At 41.6% G+C, this 18,868-nt stretch overlaps 1 protein-coding gene across 3 annotated transcripts in view; it reads left to right on the top strand.

Annotated features, from left to right (window-relative positions):
* Positions 1-1,513: 1,513 nt before the first annotated feature.
* mlphb (melanophilin b) overlaps positions 1,514-18,868 on the top strand; it is a 33,767-nt gene continuing 16,412 nt past the window's right edge. For all 3 annotated transcript variants that reach the window (XM_079758358.1, XM_079758357.1, XM_079758356.1), the window contains exons 1-4: positions 1,514-1,575; positions 8,749-8,912; positions 16,015-16,236; positions 16,915-17,051. In XM_079758358.1, the coding sequence (XP_079614484.1) occupies positions 8,785-8,912; positions 16,015-16,236; positions 16,915-17,051 (487 nt within the window). In that variant the 5' untranslated portion in view covers positions 1,514-1,575; positions 8,749-8,784. The remainder of the gene's footprint in view (positions 1,576-8,748; positions 8,913-16,014; positions 16,237-16,914; positions 17,052-18,868) is intronic.

The following is an 18,868-nucleotide window of genomic DNA, read 5'->3' as shown; positions in this document are numbered from 1 at the left end:
TGTTCAGCAGGATGCATCAGAAGTTGGCTGCAGTTGTTGTCGTCACCCGCCAGGTGAATTTCATAACCGAGCACTTCAGCATTGCATGTCTGCTTTCATGTGGCAGAAAGTGCCTCACACTTTGGAGCTGGCATATACAACCAGCAGAAAGAGAGCCAGCACATTCAGCACTCAATTTCTATGACTCAAATGCTTGTGTTACCTCTTTAATGCGTCTCGATTTGCTAAAGGTTTGGGGAGAGAAAGGCCCTGTTTTATAACTAAATATAGCATAAAAATCATGTTAAGAGTGAATCCTTGTTGACATCCAGTATCGCCATGTGCGTGCCTTTGGTGTGTGTCTAAATCTGGCACATACCATTGCTTATTAGTTGTTCCCAGTCTGAATGTTTCATTAATTTTTTAAGTTACCAATCAGGGGCCGCGTCCTGTCTCATTAACCAATTTCTCTTTGTGATTGTTCATATTGGTGCCAGACCTCAGCTTATGAGGTCATCGTCTTACACTACCCTGAGCCAATCAGACTATGGCGGCTGCGCAACCTATGGCCAGTGTTGTAAGTGTGTGTTGATTTCCTGGGCTTTAACTCTCACCAAATCCGTCAAATTCATCATGGCGGGTAGGCAGTCGCTAAGATTGTTTGATCCCACTGCCCTCTTACAGTAAGCTGGCTCGAAGGCCTAGCTTTAGTTGCTCAGTGTTTTGAGACCAGCCATTTATGAGAGTCTGAAGGCCTGAGATCCCCACTTAATCCCCATTATAAAAAAGCCCTAAACTCTTAGACTCCCAGAAAATATGGGAGTCCTCTTTCCTATGTACTGAGAGCAAACAGAGGCACTATCCTTTTGGTGAACACATTTTCTAATAAAGAACTGATTTCGCGTTTGCAAGTGAGTTAGATCTAGATCAATATGGCTGATTTTTACTAACTCACATTTCTACAGTTAGTATTTAGTAACCCCTAGGGATCTGCATTAAGATGGCTATGAATGGTCAATATAGCCAAATAATAAAGTCCACGGTGGCTTTGGGTGAATTGTTAGGCGACACAATATCCTGCATCCCCCTTATTTTGAATCATAAGACATGATATACGGCCTGCATAACAGAAACCTCCCAAGCCATGGCCATGTGGATACACTTCATATTTACATGTTTTCTATTGATGTTTTCTATTGGCTAATGCTCAAGTAATGTTTTACCCTGAATTGAAAAGTATTCTTCTCTCAATTTATTGTTTTTCATGAATTTGTTTTTGTTTATTTATTGGGTTATTAGAAGTTTTTAACCTATGTACCCATTCAACTCTGAACGCATGTCCAGTCTTCTGAAGCACTGGAGAATGTCACCAGCAGGCTACCAGCCCCATAGCTGACCTTTGGCAGAGAGAGAGAGAAAGCAGGGAGGAGACTTCTCTGCCTTCTCATGCAGCCTGCAAGTCTTCCTCCTGATTAGCTAGACATGTGATTAGCATTGCCTCCTGGCTCCCTGGCCTGCCCTGCAGTCAGTCTGCCAGCTCTTCTGATGGAATAGTTGGCCCCTGCAGGCTACCCCCTTCACAACTCCAGCACCAAGGTATTTTGATGAGCACAACGGATGGATCTGAAGTAGCAGCCAGTGGATGTATGCAATGGCTGGTTGCGTTGAACTCTGATGGGTTTTGTGTGTCTCTGATGTGTTTGTGGTTTAATTGGGTACTCTGTGTGGGGGTTCGGATCCACCCAGGACTCTTTGGATGCCTCTGATACTGTTTGGGTGTATATTCCTGGCCTTGTGTTCAGCAGCCAAGTGTTACTAAATGTTTTTTTTGTTGCTGTGGTTCTAGGGAAACTCCAACTTACTTATAATAACAAATGATTAGGAGGATTTTTCCTCCAGCACAGAAGAAGCTTGGCCTTGTGTTGTGGAAGCAATGTTTGAGTGTTAGGAAATGCTGCTCATGGGTATCGCATTATATTGTGATATAGCTTGGCAGGTACAACATGTAACTGAGTCGTCAACTAAGATTACACTTTCAGCTTTCAATTATCTAGCAGTAGTTTCACCTATTTGTATTTCATCATCTCCATGCTGACAATTAATTCACGCCTATTTCAACTCTTAAAGGTAACAAACATAACTTTAACTGGCATGGATTGTGTTTGGCTTCCCTGTACCTTGTGTTGTAAGGAGACGTCAAACTGTGGACGCCCTCTGAGTAAACACACAGCAGGGCCCTGTGCACCACTTAGCTGATGGCTTGGAAACACCACAACTGTGTGGGAAACCAGTTGTTGAGTGTTGTTGTGTATTGTTTGATGAGTCCAGCAGCCTGTGGCCCAGCGGTGGTCCAACTGCTCTACTACCTTGAGTCACTACCCCGGGAAGATAGAGGAATTAGATTACTGCATTATTTGACTTGTTCGGACGCTGAAAAACAAAACAATTATCTGACTTCCTACTTTACTTCTGTCTTGTTTTTCCATTTTGGGCCTTGTGAGTATCTGTGTTTGTATGTGTATGTATTTTGTGTGTGTGTTTGTGTGTGTGTGTGTGTATCAGTGGGGGGGGTGTATGTGTGTGTGCATGTTGTGTATTTGTGTGTGTATGGGTGTATTTGAGTGTGTTTGTGCGTGCCTGTACACAAAACATGTGTGTTTTTGCGTGTGTTCAACAGACATTCATAAAGAGCAGAATCATGCGCTCCGTGTGATGGTTGAACAGAAACAGACAGCGGGTCGAGTGCAGATGAGAGAGTGAGGGTCAGATGGTGAAGATCAACCGATGCATTCACCCATTCTTTATTAACATTGAACAAGTAGCAAGTCACTGAGACATCCAATCACTTTAGTGCGACTTACCAGGGGGAGAAAACAACGGCAAAATACAGATCAACAGATCAGATAAAGGTAGATAAAGATAATAACAGTATAAGAGTACTATCCATATAGTTCAGGTCTTGTGTAGCGTAGTTTCCAGATGCTGCCTACACAGTCTCCTTAGTTTATGGAGGAGTTGTGGCAATTAGCTCCGAGCTCCAGACTGAATGGAACCATGTGCCAGTCATTCCACCGGCCTCCATAAACACTGGGAACACAATAAAAGAGGGGGAATCAGTCAGAGAGCGACAACAGGGAGCTGCTTTAATATGAAATCAACAGGCAACAGCTGCATGCTTGATAGGCTCCGTCAGAGCCACTTATTTCTGTCCCAATGACGCCTTACAGGGGCAGAGGTCCAATGCTGCTTGCCTTGTCAAAGCAGATGTTTACCTGAATGAATCCTTTAGCAAGCAGTCCAACCCCTTACTCCTTAAGGAAATGATGTCCTGGAGGTTGCTTGGAATAAAAGAGTCTGCTACATTGACTACATTGCAATATAACTCATGGGAAGCAAACGCTATGTATTCCAAACGCTGGTTAATATTATGGAGCTGAGTTTGTTGAATATACTGTCTCTCTCTGTGGTCCTTATCCGTTGTGAATATATTTATATAGTTGGTTTATAGTAGTCATAATTCATGCCGGGGTCGTGTGAAGGGTAATGCAAGAGACGTGTTGCTGTAGAAAGTTTTAATGGTCAATCATCACTGCCTTAATGGGAGCGATAAAACACTGGAGTCGGTCGGGAGTAGGGGACGACTGGTGGAGTCAGGGGCGGAGCTGTGGGGACACCAAAAGGCCCTTTCACAGGGCGTTGTACAGTGTAAACAATCAAAATGATCCGAACAATAATTACAAATAATGATCACATGTGAAGCAACTATGCTCCTAAGAGCTCTGTTCAATGAGAATCAATAGGTCATTGGTTACAAACAGTAGTAAGTTACCTTTTCAAATCAAAGCAGCAGGATATTCTGCTTATCAGCTTTTACCCTTTATCTTCAATGAGCAGTATTTACAGGATTTTTCAATTGCTTGAACACATTTTGCAAAACTTGGCTCATTGTGTCAAAACTCATCACACAAGCAAATAAGACACAACACTGAGAAATATACCATTCAAATCTATGTCAAATTGAAAGTCTCCTATCGAAACCTAACAATCGTTTGTCAAAATGTCACTCTAATGACAAAATGATACACACTTCATATAATATTAATAGACTTTCAGATCAGCAGCAACACACTAGTCTACTTTATATTAAACACTAGTCTTCCATATTCACTGTTTTTATTCAGATCCACAGAAGGCACGTTTTCACACCAATCATAAAATCTAATACTCAATACTGTACATTGCAGTACAGTACTTTACAGTTCAGTGAATTCAGTTTAAGCTAAAATATAACAAAAATTAACAAAAAATACACAACTGTACTGTAAACACAGAAAAACACGGCAATTGTGCGTGGGTGGGCTTATGGATCCTCGCCTTGTGTGCCGAATCCATCCATGGATTGACCTTACCTCAATGTCTCTGCAGGTCTGTTCCATTGCCTGCAGAAGAGGCATGCGGGCATGTGGTTGCCGATCATATACACTACATCCTCAAGCCGAAAAAAAAACCTTCTATAGGGTTTAGAAATGGCGAGTATATGACTTCAAATTGTTTATGGTTGGTGTACCCGTTCCAGAACAAAACAGCCCGATGGAAATGAACATCCCAGACAGAAACAAACCTGGGCTGGTCTGATCTGTCCTGTTCAGCTGCATCATGAAGTGCATCTAGAAGTGTGATGTTATGTTGGGTATTGTAGGGACCTATTTTTGCATGATGGTGCAGTTACCCTCGAAGGTGTATGGCGGCACACAATGATATATTTCCGCCGCGCTGCCCCGGGACGTGCACAATTGCCCTTTGGCCTTTTTGTAGCTGGCCGACAGGTGGTCAGTTTTGTAAGCAAGTGTTTTGAGATGTGTATTTAAATATTTTCAATTACCCAATGTGGTTTGTATTTTGAATAGATTTGTTTCCCAATGATATACTGAGATGTCATTTTTTAACTCTAAGTGTTTTATGTTGGAAATAGTGTGTAGTGTGCAGGAACAAGTGTGTTGCAGAATAGGTAACTAAAGTGCAAAGCAGCGCTTTTGTTTAAGGAATGGTTACATGTGTTTAAGGTATAGTAACAAAAACGTCAAGTTGTGTTACTTTGGTCTGAGCATGTGTCTATAGTGTTCAAGCAATTGAAAAAAACTGTAAATAAAATTCTAACTTTATTACAGCTTTTCTCGATTGTATCCACACAAAAAATGGAACTATGCACACAATTCTGAAAACTTGAAGCTCATGAATCAACTACAAGACTCAAGACTGCTTAACTCTAAGCACAATTCCACTGTTTTCACACATATAGAAATTCTAAATCACATTTCTGCAAAACTCTAAGCACAAAACTCATCATTTAGCACAATCGGTTCACCTGGTTGCTGGCCTTCAAAACGCAACAACTAATTACCAATAAGTCTAACTCACTTCTCACCTGTTCAAACTCAACTGGCAAAACACTTCAATCATGTGTCAGAGCATAAAAGAGGCCTCAGGTGAGCTCTACTGTGTTAAAGATATGGGGCTCTATTTTAACGGTCTGAAACGCAAATGAGAAGCACCAAGCGCAAGTAGCTTTGTGGGCGGTTCTATGGCGATGTCGCTATTTTACCGGCGCAAAAATGACTCTTGCGCCTGCCGCAAATCTAAAAAGGGTTGGTCTGATGTAGCCAAATTACCCGTAGGTGTGGTTTGGGCGTAACATGCAATAAACCAATGAGAGTGCCAGCTCCCATCCCCTTTAAGAGCCATGAGCGCATTTGAATCTGACGAGTTAATATTTTGACAGCGCGTCTGCAGTCTCCGATGAGACAGATGCACATGAATTTCAAACTTCAAATGGCTCAGTTTATGGCCAAATAATATGGCCTAATTCACACATGGAATAAGGTTTTCTTCCACAACTTCAGAAATACTGAGTCCTCAAATAAATTTCGGTAAAGAAAACTTAACACACAAATGATATGCGGTAACTGTGGTTCTATGTAATGATATACGCAATACATTATAAACATTGTTTCTTATCAGTATTGTATGCATTATCGTTATTGACTTGTGTTCCTAATATGCATGTGTCCCCCCGTTAATGTACATTGCCATGGACTGTATTATAAGTTACGTGTTTAGTTTGCGTGTATTTAAACAGATGGACGCGCTCACGATCAAATACTCATCAATCCTAAAAGTTATGGGCATGTACACAATGTCTGTGTCAAGAAAATATGTGTTTACTGTACGGTGTTTGCAGATGCAGTGATTAAAAAATACAACTTATTACCGCTGTATCAGCTGTTCTTTCCCAAATAATTTACCAAGAATGTGCGGCTACGCGCCACTGACTTTAAACCAGGTATTTCCTGGTTTGTGGCGCAATTGTTTTCTGAAACTGCAAAATAGCACCAGGGAACGTTTGCGCCAGAACACGCCTCCTCCTTTTGCCGAACCGCCCCTTGGGGTGCAAGATCATTCCCTAATTTACCGACGCGTGGCGCAGGAGGGAAAAGAACGCTCTGCGCCAGTTGCAAACTAGCAACGACACATGCGCCAGTGAGAAAGTCAATTGCGCCGGATGCAAGATAGGGCCCTTGGTCCTCTTGCCTGATCAGGATCAGAGGTTGGATACAGACTGATTTACATGTAGATCTGTTTCACCTCATTTATATTTTTATTTTTTGCTGGCTTACAAAAGCGTTTTATGCAGTCAGTTCAGCTGAACATTTTACTGTATTACAGTAACAAATAAATATTTGCTTTGTTACCTTTTTGTACTTTTTGTACCTTTTTGTGCACTGATTTCATCATTACATCCCCCAAAAGACAGTCTAAACATTTTCTTACTGTAGTGTTTTTCATTTTACTCATCAGTGCAATTACTGTACAGTAATTTGCCAAAATAGGTAACATTGGTTTATTGTCAGAACAATGTTGCAGTATCAACTATAGGTGTACAATATAACTCTGGGATGCTGGGATTGTGAGTTTAGCCAATTGGAGCTCATTGGATAGACAAATATGCATTGTAACCTATTCTGATACGATGGTGTCAATGAAATATTTATATGATACATTCACAGTATTGTATTACAACATGGCAACAGTCTTTATACTATATGTACCACCTAATTGCAACAGTTTTTCTCAATTGTTTAAACATTTTCAGAAACAATAGCTATATTTCTCAAAACTCTAAACACAAACCTGAGAAGAGTTAATCATTTTGTCAAAATTCCACAAATTCTTCTCAAAACTGATTTTTTCCACGAAACAGTAAACACAGCTATCAAATGAATATCTCTCAGAGAGCATCAATTAAACACTGGTGTGATCAATTCAAAACACTTCCATCAAAATAGTATTTACATATGTTTTGGCTTCATGAGGCCATGTTACATATTCCAATGTGTAAAATTGTTTAGAAATAGCTTTCCCTTTTTAAGTTGCAATTGTGTGGTACATACAGTATAAAGACTGTTGCCATATTGTAATACAATACTGTGAATATATCATATAAATATTGCATTGACACCATCGTATCAGAATAGGATACAACACATATTTGTCTATCCAATGAGCTCCAATGGGCTAAACTCACAATCCTAGCTTCCCAGAGTCATACTGTACACCTATAGTTGATACTGCAACATTGATCTGACAATACACCAATGTTATCTATTTTGGCAAATTACAGTACAGTAATTGCACTGGTAAGTCAAATGACAAACACTACAGTAAGAAAATGTTTAGACTGTCTTTCACGGGATGTAATGATGAAATCAGGGAACAAGTACAAAAAGGTAACAAAGCAACTATTTTTTTTTACCCTAATACAGTTAAATGTTCAGAAGAACTGACTGCAAAAAAAGCTTTTCGGAGGCCAACAAAAAATAAAAGTAAGAACATAAATGAGGTGAAACAGATATACATGTAAGTCAGTCTGTATCCCACCTCCGATCCTGATCAGGCCAGAGGACCATATCTCCAACACAGTAGAGCTCACGAGTCCTCTTTAATGCTCTGACACATGATTGAAGTGTTTTGCCAGTTGAGAAGTGAGTTAGACTTATTGGTAATAAGTTGTTGCGTTTTGAAGGCCAGTGTTTCCCGGTGAACCAAGTGTGCTAAATTATGAGATTTGTGCTTAGAGTTTAGCAAAAATGTAATTAGAATTTCTATATGTGTGAAAACAGTGGAATTGTGCTTTGTGTAGTCTGGAGTCTTGTAGTTGATACATGAGCTTCAAGTTTTCAGAATTGTGTGCATAGTTCCATTTTTTGTGTGTATACAATCGAGAAAAACTGTAAAAAAGAAAGCTGTTTCTAAACATTTTAGACATTGGTAATATGTAACATGGCCTCATGAAGCCAAAACATATGTAAATAGTATTTTGCTGGAAGTGTTTTGAATTGATCACACCATTGTTTAATTGAGGCTCTCTAAGAGATATTAATTTGATAGCTGTGTTTACTGATGATTAGTTTTGAGAAGAATTTGTGGAGTTTTGACAAAATGATTAACTCTTCTCAGGTTTGTGTTTAGAGTTTTGAGAAATGTAGCTATAGTTTCAGAAAACGTGTTTAATCGATTGAGAAAAACTGCAAATCCATCAACAAACTGCTTCTGGCCTTAGTTTCCTCTTTCACCTTTTGGAAACAAGTTTGACCTTTGTTTAATCCTCTCTGCCTTTTATTCTAGAGGGGTACTCTTTTCCCTTCATGAATGTAGAGCCCTTCTTTGTCCCTGTGTGGTCTGGCTGAACACCCTCTGATCCTCCTCCCCCAGACCTGACGGCGGCCAAGCGCCGCCCGCCGCTCCACCATGATGCCCGGCAGCACCCCGGGAAAGAAGCTGGACCTCTCCAAGCTCACGGACGAGGAGGCCAAGCACGTTTGGGACGTGGTCCAGCGGGACTTCGACCTGAGGAAGAAGGAAGAGGACCGACTTGGGTGAGTTCAGACGTCTTCCCTCTTTTGGGAGGGGGATTGGAGATGAAGCTTCTCCCAAATACCCCAGAGCAAGGACACACCCTCCTGCTGCTACTGATACAGCTGAAGCTCCAAAGTCCTACAGAGCCGGTTCTATTTGGATATCTCAATCTGAGTGAAGGAATATCAGAGTACGGCAGTTACAGTTAATTGATTGATGATGTCTCTGAGCTAGGTTTTGCAGGTTAAATAATCCTGTTTCTCAACAATTCTAATATGCACAGCACATTTTTGTGTCATTGAAACAACTTAAGAACTACAGGGTGTGACAAGCTTGTAAGAAAGGAGTTACAACTTTTTTTCTTAAAATCAATTTGCCCTAAAAGGAAATTAAGAGAAAACTGGATCACCAGAACCTAGACCTCCAGTAGAACAGAACAGAAACTGAAAATATATGTAGGTATCACACTAAATCTAATAACCTCATTCAATTAAAAGGTAGACAAAGCTTTTGTTGGAGCTTCTCACCTGGAAGGACATTTTATTTTGGCGGACATGACTCTGAAATACGTGACATAGTGCTGTTCCTTCCAGTAAACGCTAATTTTCAACTGCGGTTTTCAGTCATATTGACAAACAACCTATTATGTCGTTTAGGTTGGAGATCACATTGAAAAGCTCAGAAAAGATACAGCATCATTTTACCTTCTTTAATCTGGACATTGATCAAACACAAACACCATTTCCCTCCGTTGAACAAAAATAAAGACAACTTTATATAAGGCACTGCTGACAACTCACCTATTGTATCAGCATTTATTGCTTTATATTACCAATCTGTAAGTGCTTTCTCCCTGTTCAAGAGAGGTTATTTTTTCATTTGATAACAAGTGGGTCAGAACCTGTCTTTTTTTCCATTATACATTGCCTCCCCACAGATCCTTCCTGTTACATCAATCACAACAAATACTTACCTAAGCTGGGTGGTAATATTTATTTAGTATGCACCATTGGCAAAGAGAAAAGTGTCTCTCGTTCCACACCTCTGAATAGAGGCAGGGCTAAGCTCAACTTAATGATAGCAGCAAATAGTTTTATCTTGACTTGTGCCAGCTAATGTGCACCTTGATGAATGGTTGCGCTATGAGATTGGGTCCCATAGAGATGGCAGGAGTAAAGGCACATATTTAGTCCTAGTTGTTAGTTGCTGGTAGCTAATATCAGTGGCTAACAGCACCTCCATCAAGAGTCATGTATGCCACATTTTTTCCTTGAGCAAAGGGTTTGGTTGCCAATGACTAAGGATGGTTGAATAAGTGCAAACACAGACATGTTGATAAATATTTGCGCTCTGATGTTTGTCCACAAGAATGATTTCTGCAAAGTTTTCCTGGCATCCTGGTCTTATATCTCCTCATTGCAAAAAAATCCTGTGTAGGCTTCTCAGCCATGTTGTAAACTTGAATGCCAAAGTCAACTCAATGGTTGATCATTTGACAGAGTAAAGATTATTTAGCCACTGTGATATTTACACAAGGTCAAGTTCATCCCAAGTATATTCTCAGTCTTCCTGCATCATGGAGGACTGAATCGGATTAGAAGACGAACGCTGAGACCACTAAACCATCAGGGAGAGGGATTTACACTCTGGAGAACAATAAAACTCTTTGCTGTACATGGTGTCTGCTTTCATTTAGTGCTCTACATCTATAAAATGGTACAATGTCTTGGCATTATGCATGCCCCATTTTTTTGACTGTCTTGGCCCATCTATTCAGGAATTGTTATGCCAAGCATGTGAATGAAAGAGTGTCTGAATAGAGACTGTACCTGAAAGGTTATTCCAGTCATTTACCATGAACTTTATGTGAAAGGGAAATAGGGCAGTAACAAAGGTCTATGGTATGGGAACAAGGCCTCCTGGGTAATTATGTGGCTGTGAAGCATTTTGATGAGTCACTTAGACTTTAACTGTGTAAGTGTTTTTGTAGTATCATTTCAAAATGGTTTGATTTTTAGCAGAGAATCTAGTCAAATGAGAGCCATTGTGTGTTACGGGGAAAAAGAGTGAGTGGACCCAAATGCTTGACACACAGAGACACTGATTCAGAGTAAATTATAAGGGTCTTTAGTGAGCGCAACAAATAAGTACAGGCGGGGAACAGGCCGAGGAGCTTGATGGCAGGCGGGTAGTCGTCAGGCAAGGGTTCGGCAACAGGAGGGTCGGCACAATAGACACAGGGAGGAGTTTGTTAGGGTGAGCCATGGAACACAATGACTTAACAATCTAGACACGAGGAAGGGCCAAGGACGAAGTACTGACAGTTAAGTTTAAAACAACGATCTAGCGATGATTGTCTGGAGAACCGGGGTTGAAGTACTGTGTGCTGATGAATATTGCCGGCAGGTGTGTACAGTGCGGGAGATAAATAGATGACACAGGATGAGAGACACTGTCCCCCGCTAGATGGCGGAAGTGGACGGATTGGCATTTTGGCTGAAGTAACAGCCCCCGTCCAGCCTTTGTCCATTACTCTCTTCCTCTTGGCAACCATTTAGTTCAAATAATTTTAAGCAGAATCTTTCATCCAGAATGACAAGTGACAATCAAATTTCCACTGAAAAAAATATAATAATACCTATCATTGCTCAAGCTATCAAAAAAGCAATGTTTCATTTGTGAGAAACAAGGGAGTTTCTTCTTCTATACTTCAAACCACTATGGCTGTTGTTTTTTTCGGTTGGGGTGGTTGTCCCTTCTCTCCTCAGACCAGTGTCTGTCTTTGGCGGCCTTCAGGATCTAAAAATAGGTGAACTCCAGCACTCATGTGGTTACCGTTTGCAAATGCCGTGCCTAAACACATCTGTGAAAGCAAAAAAGGGAAAGAAAAAAAGCATATTTTGGGCTCTTGTTTTCTTCTTCCTTCTATAGAAGAATGACAGTTCATTCCAGGTCAACATCTTAAAGTGTTTGTATCATTATCACTTTAAAAGCCTACTGTTTCTTTGAGATTATGTAACACTGAACTGTGCTAACGTTTTCCTTATGGAAATTAAACAAAATCTTGTTTTATAGGATATATAACTTCTGTGGACAGAACAGCGACACAAACAATCGATCAAAACTTTGAGCTTGCAAAGGTTTTGAGCCAGCTTGCTTCTTGCTGGCTTGGTTGCTTGAGCACATTTTTAGCATTGTATTATTATTTGCTATCATTCAAAATTTTCCAATGAAGATTCATATTGGTTTGCCTGAAGCATAACTGCTTGTGCATCAAGCTTGCTCATGCCGGCCAGTGCACAAACTCTGTCTGTGAAAAAACATACTAGTGCAGAGAGGAGAATAGGTAATTATAGCCTAATTTAAGACACATTTATTGAACGTATTTAACAATTCTTGCTTGACATTAGGTTTTTGGATATTGTTACTTGAAATTACTGCAATAACAAATTTGTAAATTTAGCAAAAAAAGTAGCAAAACAATAGTGCTGTTTGAACCTTAAATGAACCATGCTGTATACTATGCTTTGTTTAAGTAGGTTTGAATAGCTCCTATATATTTGCATATCTCATTAATTCAACCAAAGTATGGATAATGTTGTAAGAAAGAGTTAATCATGGTCGACCTAAACACATCAGGTTTTCATTCAATAGGGCCTCTTAAATGCAAAATCAAGTTCCATTGCTTAAAAAAACCAGAGGACTAAAGTTTGCCTTTACAAGAGAAAGGTTTTACCAGAGCTTTTATAAAGAGAGACCTATGGAATTCCCTTTGGCCGGAATTCAACAAGAAATATGCAATGCAATACCACGCTTTCCGCACCGGGTGCAGTGTTGTTAGACAGTGTAGAAACGAATGGGGGTGAATCTACCTCAATACTATCATAATAATCTATTTCAGCTGTGTACGGGCTATTCACTGCCAATGTCGCAAATAACACAATCTACTGGTTACTCTGAATATACAATTGTTTTCCAAAACACAGATGATGAGGAGTGTGATATTACCTTATTACAGCAGTAGCTCTAGAAATTAGGCTTTAGACCTGACAAGCAGCTGCAGCAGTGGTAATCTTCTCAAATCACACAGTTTTCATCCTTTAAATAAAGCAGGCATATATTTTGCGTCAAATTTACATATTCCTCGCCTTAAAAGTGATGAATTGGACAGCAGCTCTTAATAAGTGAACGTAGCTATTACCCCAAGAGGAGGGTCATTCCCAGGGTCCTGTGCCCCAGTCTCCTGTGTTCCTAGTCATCCCGTATGTCTCCAGTCTCCTGTATTCCCAGTCTCCTATGTTCCCAGTCTCTCCCATAATGGGAGAAAGGTGTTCCCAAGCTTTATGTTGGCTGGATATTTCCTAGGCTATGGTGGGGAAAGGGTTGCTTGTTGCCCAGCAGCACTGCATGTGGCTCTCAATGCAGTAAGCTACACTTGAGGAAGCTGATCAAATGGAATAACCAAAGAAGATAGCTCAATGCTTTGGTTTTTAATCTAACCCCTCACACTTCATATCTGTCATGTAACTAATATGAAAAATCATCCCAGAGTATCCCAAATATCAGATCATGACTTATGTTTGTTATTGAATCCGGTTTGCCTTTGCTTTTTTTTTTTAATTGTCAAGTAATATTTGATCCGAACATAATGGAAGGGTTGATTTGTGAACCGGATATTGAGCAAAGGGTCCTGGGAACATGGGACTCTGGGAACAGATTCTCTCCCCATTCTGAGGGAGTTTGGCAGTCCTCATGCATTGGCAGCTGTAGTCTCACGAATGATTTCAAGATTTCAAGATTTAATGAAAACAATGGCATAAAAAAGTATGTGTTCTTATCCATCGTCACAATATGACCATGATGGCAACAATCAATTAATGATTACCTTGTTTAACATTGATTTGATGAAAAATCCCCATTGACTCTCATTTCCCTATACACAAAATTCACTTTACATATTCAATCAATTGGCTAATTATCAGAATATCTGTGGTCAAACTGTCTTCGAGCCAGGGATCACTGGGCAGTTAACCCTCTCTGGAAGCCATCATTTTATGGTTTAGCTTTCATAATGCTAGCCTATTGTCTTCAGTCTGCAGCCTGCTCTGTCTGTTTCCCTACGCCTATCATTGAATTATCTTTGTCAATTGCAACTGGTGTTCTAATAGTCAGTTGAACAGCTGTGTCAGCCAGTTTAAAAATCTCTTGTTCCTCTTTCTTTCCCCTTTTCCTTATCAAATCATTGTGGTAAATAGTTTCCAATGGTTTTTACCAATTATTATGAAAGACTGGAGAATAAAAATAGTGGTGGTGACAATGTGAGCAATATGTAATTTTATTACGCATCAATAACAAGGCGGGGACAGTAGAGACACGCATCGCTTTAAAGTGATGACCCAGCAGAAAAAATATTAAATTAAATTGAAAAGCAGGGAAATGAGAGATATACCTAATTCTGTAGATTGAGACCAGAACCAGACCACCATACATGGGGACCCTGACTTGGCTCTGGATAGTTCACTCTGTCTATCGTTGTAACCCACCACTCACCAGGAGACACCACAGCTCCAAGTCTGGGTCAGGAAATGGTGAAATTATTGATTTCTAAAGCATACATGAATAATGTCTGTTTGAAATGCTCCAGGGGAAGCTTCCAGTCTATAATTACTGAGATATAATTGGGAAGCTGTCTGTTTGAAACACATAACACACAGGAGACAAAAAGCTGGCCCAGAAATGAACAGAAAAGGTAGCTGACGTTGGGAAACGTGGAGTATATTATGAGGTCAAAGCACATAAAGCCACAAGTAAAGTGCTATTCGCAAGACATTAGTATAAGGATTTATTTTCACTGCTGAATCATGTCTGCCCATTGTTCCTTACACCGCTTTTTTCTTTAAATCTCTTTCATTGCTATGGCATTTTCTACCTAGATTATGTAAGTAAGTATTGGCTTGCAATTAGCCATGGATGTTTACGGTGTTTTCCATGCTTGTTAATCAATTAGCATCAACCTACCCATCTAGCTAGCGCTCTGACATCATGTCTCTCCCTGTAATAAATCTTAGTTGTTAAGTCGTCCTGTGTCTGATACACTCTTACCATTTAAAGTAATCAGGATAACTAGCAAAGCCTGCTCTGATTGTGTGTAATGCCGTGTAAAAAGCTGCTTGCTGCAGTTTAATCTTACAAGCTAAAGGTCTGCAGTCTGTGAAACCACAGTCACATAGTAACACTTATCTTCACCTCCAACAACCTCAGAGTACCTCCATCCCCTCCAGTCCCCTTTTCACGCACTTTCATGTTTTGCCATGAATTCACGTTGTTTCAACTGATAGCTAACACATGGTCAGTCTTCCGGAAAACAACTCCAAGGGAAAGATATTCGTATGGATCCTTTTCTTTTTCCCTTCAGGGCTGTTGTCATTGCTATTTTTTGATTACAAACTGCTGAAAAAGAATGGACTTGTTCCCCTGCGCTGGTTTATGTTGCATGCCCATTGATACCAGAGGCTAAAGGGGAAATTGAAGAGAGGATTGCTGGAAGGGGCTGTGTGTTGTTTTAGTTTAGTATGTATGGGATCTCTTGTAGGGAGCCTTGAGCGAGGGCTCTGTGCGTCTCTTCAACATCATGGATGAGCATGAAGCCTCACATTTTATCACAGGGAAGAAGGGTCTCAAACTAATATCTCCTGGTTTAACGCAAAGCTTTTCTAGATGAGAGCCTTGAGGCATTGGAAATCTGACTCAGATTCCCTGCCAATATGTTCCAATAATAGCACACAAAGATAGTGTTAGTGTTAGTGTTAGTGACTTCAGGTACCTTGGGTGCTATGTTGCTGAGAGTATGAATGACTTTGGCATGCAAAGGACAAGCCTCTTGTCTCTCCCATCTGGAAGATGCTCTTTAACCTGCCCGTAAAGGACACTCTATATCATCGTCTCAGTATTTTTCTTTTTTTGTAAGGCCCTCTCTTGTGCGTTTTTGTGTCGACGTATCGGTATCATTTTTCTTTTTCAATTGTGCAGCACCTTGGTTAACACGAAAGCATCACATTTGAATTTAAATGGGGTACATCATTAGAAATGATTTGCGTCATTGTTCTTTGTTTTCTACACCAGTGAACTGAAGACTAAGATTGAGAAGGAAGACAGTAAGATCGAGCTCCTGGGCAAGCAGAGCAGTCTGTCGGAGTCTCACTGCATCCGCTGCCTCCAACCATTCAAGTTCCTGGTCAACAGCAAGCGGCAGTGTCTTGACTGCCAGCTTTTCACCTGCAAGGCATGCAGTCGCTACAACAAGAAGGAGCTGGGCTGGGTGTGTGACCCCTGCCGCATGGCCAGGTAAGAGCCAGCATAGGTACACTCAAGATAGTTAAGACATAGGCCAGGTAAGAGCCAGAATAGGTAGGCTCAATCTAGGTAAGACATGGGCAGGGAAGACCCAGACCAGCTAAGACCCAGACTGGGTAAGACCAAGGTCAGGTAAGAGCCATGCTAGTTAGACCCAGGATAGGCAAGACACAAGATAGTTCACAGCCAGGGTAGACATGGAACCGGTTAGAAATGGCAGCCTATCAGGTCATATAACTCATATATATTGTATTTTAATTATTTTGATAATTTGTTATAATTCACTTACTCTTATACTATTGACTTATATTGGAGGCAAGCATTCTATTCTGTTCCAATTATGAGAAGGCCTCAGAATCTTTCAGTCCGATTATTTTGGGCTAAGTTAATCTGGTAAAGAGAGCTGGCTGTATGGTGGGCTTCCCTGAAACAATGCAACATCCCTTGATGAAAACTATGAATTCACTCATTCATTCACTCCAACTTCCAGACACGTATTGGCTGTGTCCACACACCAGATGCCCATTCTGTGATCCATTATATCGTTCCATTATTGCGGTTATGTCCATTCTTTCGGATCCGATGCGGTGACTCAATGTGGTTGATGTGTCTGTTGTGGGGCGACGCCAAAGAGCCCAATCCCGTTTTAACGCCTGCTTGTCTTCGCAGGGTGCTCAAGATCGGCACGTTGGAGTGGTACCACGGGAACGTGCGCGCACGCTTTAAACGCTTCGGCAGTGCCAAGGTGATGCGCTCGCTTTTCAAGAGGCTGAGCGGGGAGACCTGTTCGCTGAGGGAGCTCAGAGGTGAGGACCCAGGCTGCTGTTGATGTCGTTGTTTCCTGGCGGCGTCCTTCTCCATGGTGGTTCAACCGCACTGCACGGTCCAACGGCCTGTTGCACCGTGGAGCGCGGTTATACCGAGAGGCTGAGAGGTTACATCTGTTCATCTGGAAGACCAAGTTGTTTTGTTTGGTTTTTTTATGTGTTTTGTTCTGAACCACTTGGATGGAACCATTTGAAGAACGAATTGGAGTGCAATAGAGCCAACTAAATGAAGATGAATGTTAGACTCTCACAAGTGTTATTAATATTCACTAACTCTCTTTGTATTTGCGTTTGGAAAGAAATTACTAATAGTACCATATAAATAGTAAATAAGGCTGTATGACAAAAGACACTGTCCAACTGTCATGACAGGTCCTCGAGGCGCAACATCCTTAAAGGGCCCTGCAGTGACATCACACATGAGAACGTCCAGCCAGATGCCAAAGATTAGTACAGGCAGCTCCTCCTGGCATCTGATTGGACCAGAGCCATGTTCTGTTCGGGCCCATCAGGCACATCCACCTAGACTAACTGTTTGCATGTGAGCAAACTCTTATGAATGTAGAACAGGAAGTGTTCTCAGAGTTAACCTCAACGTCTCAGGGTTGAGAGACAAGGGGGGGGAGGGTCAGATGTTATGGATTAGATCAGGACCATTGTCTCCAGACAACCTTCGTCACAGTCAGCTGCACTGAGTCTTTCACAAGGAAGGGGGGAGGGGGGCTGTTTGCTGGAGATTACGCTCTGACCCACCCCACTAAGCAACTTTCTTCTTGATTGATGCGCTCTAGCAGGTCTGCCATGGAACGACTATAACTTCCAGACTCTTATTTTTGGCAAAACCGAAGAATCCCAAAAACACCTGCATAGCATGTGCAACCCGGGCACGGGAACTGTGATCACTGTGTCCAAACAGAGAATGTGTTTCAAAGCATAGGAAGGGGACACATCTCAAAACACGGGCCTTATACATCTTCAAGCTCATGCGTCACACAGGGAGAGATCAAACACACATGGTCTTTACATAGGGAAGATTATCAGCAGTTTTCCGTTGTTCAACATTCCTTAGCAGAGAGTATTCTCCTATCCCACCTCCTCCTCTGCTGACAGCCGTCCCCAAAACCAGGCCAGCCAAACCCGAGACTAGGGGATTCAATCTCCTCTCTGACGGCTCCTAGCAGCATGTGGAGGAGGAGGAGACCTCAGGGCTGGGACATGAGACCTGGTATTGAGTCAGGCTCCAGTGTCTCATCCTGTCCTGGTTTGACCACGGCGTGTAGAGAGAGGGGGAGGTCTCTTGGCTGGAGCAGAACACATGTCGACATGCCATTAGTCAATGGCTGAACGAGCAGGAGGTTGTTGTTCATGATTGTTGTGGTTGTTTAGAGAAGCCCAGTGACAGCGTTGAAGGACTTGTCGAGTACGTTTCCCTCTCCCTCCTCCACTTTGAAGCACTGTGTAAAACTTTCTCTTCAGCATCGGGGCTATGAACCGTTTCGTTGGGAGATAACACGCTGGGTTCTTTCTAACGGTTGGCTCGGGACCTTATGAGGAACCCTGAAGGTCTCATGAAATCATGGAGGGATTAGTGAAATGTAAAGAGACGGGCAGGGGTCTCCTGGTAGCGTTTAGCGCCGAGTCACCCTGGAGAACTGTGGGAAATGACACTGGCTGAGCCCGGACGGCCGCGTGATCCTCCAGTCACATGCCTCCCGACCGGCCTCCCAGAACGTCAGTAAGCTGAGGGAGGGAAAATGTGGTAGAGAGAGATTGAGAGAGAGGTGGAGTGAGCAAGG

The sequence above is a fragment of the Pollachius pollachius genome (genome assembly GCF_949987615.1).
Source record: "Pollachius pollachius genome assembly, chromosome: 20".
Taxonomy (NCBI): Eukaryota; Metazoa; Chordata; class Actinopteri; order Gadiformes; family Gadidae; genus Pollachius; species Pollachius pollachius.
Note: the sequence above shows the minus strand (reverse complement) of the source record. Positions and strands in the feature narration are given on the sequence as shown.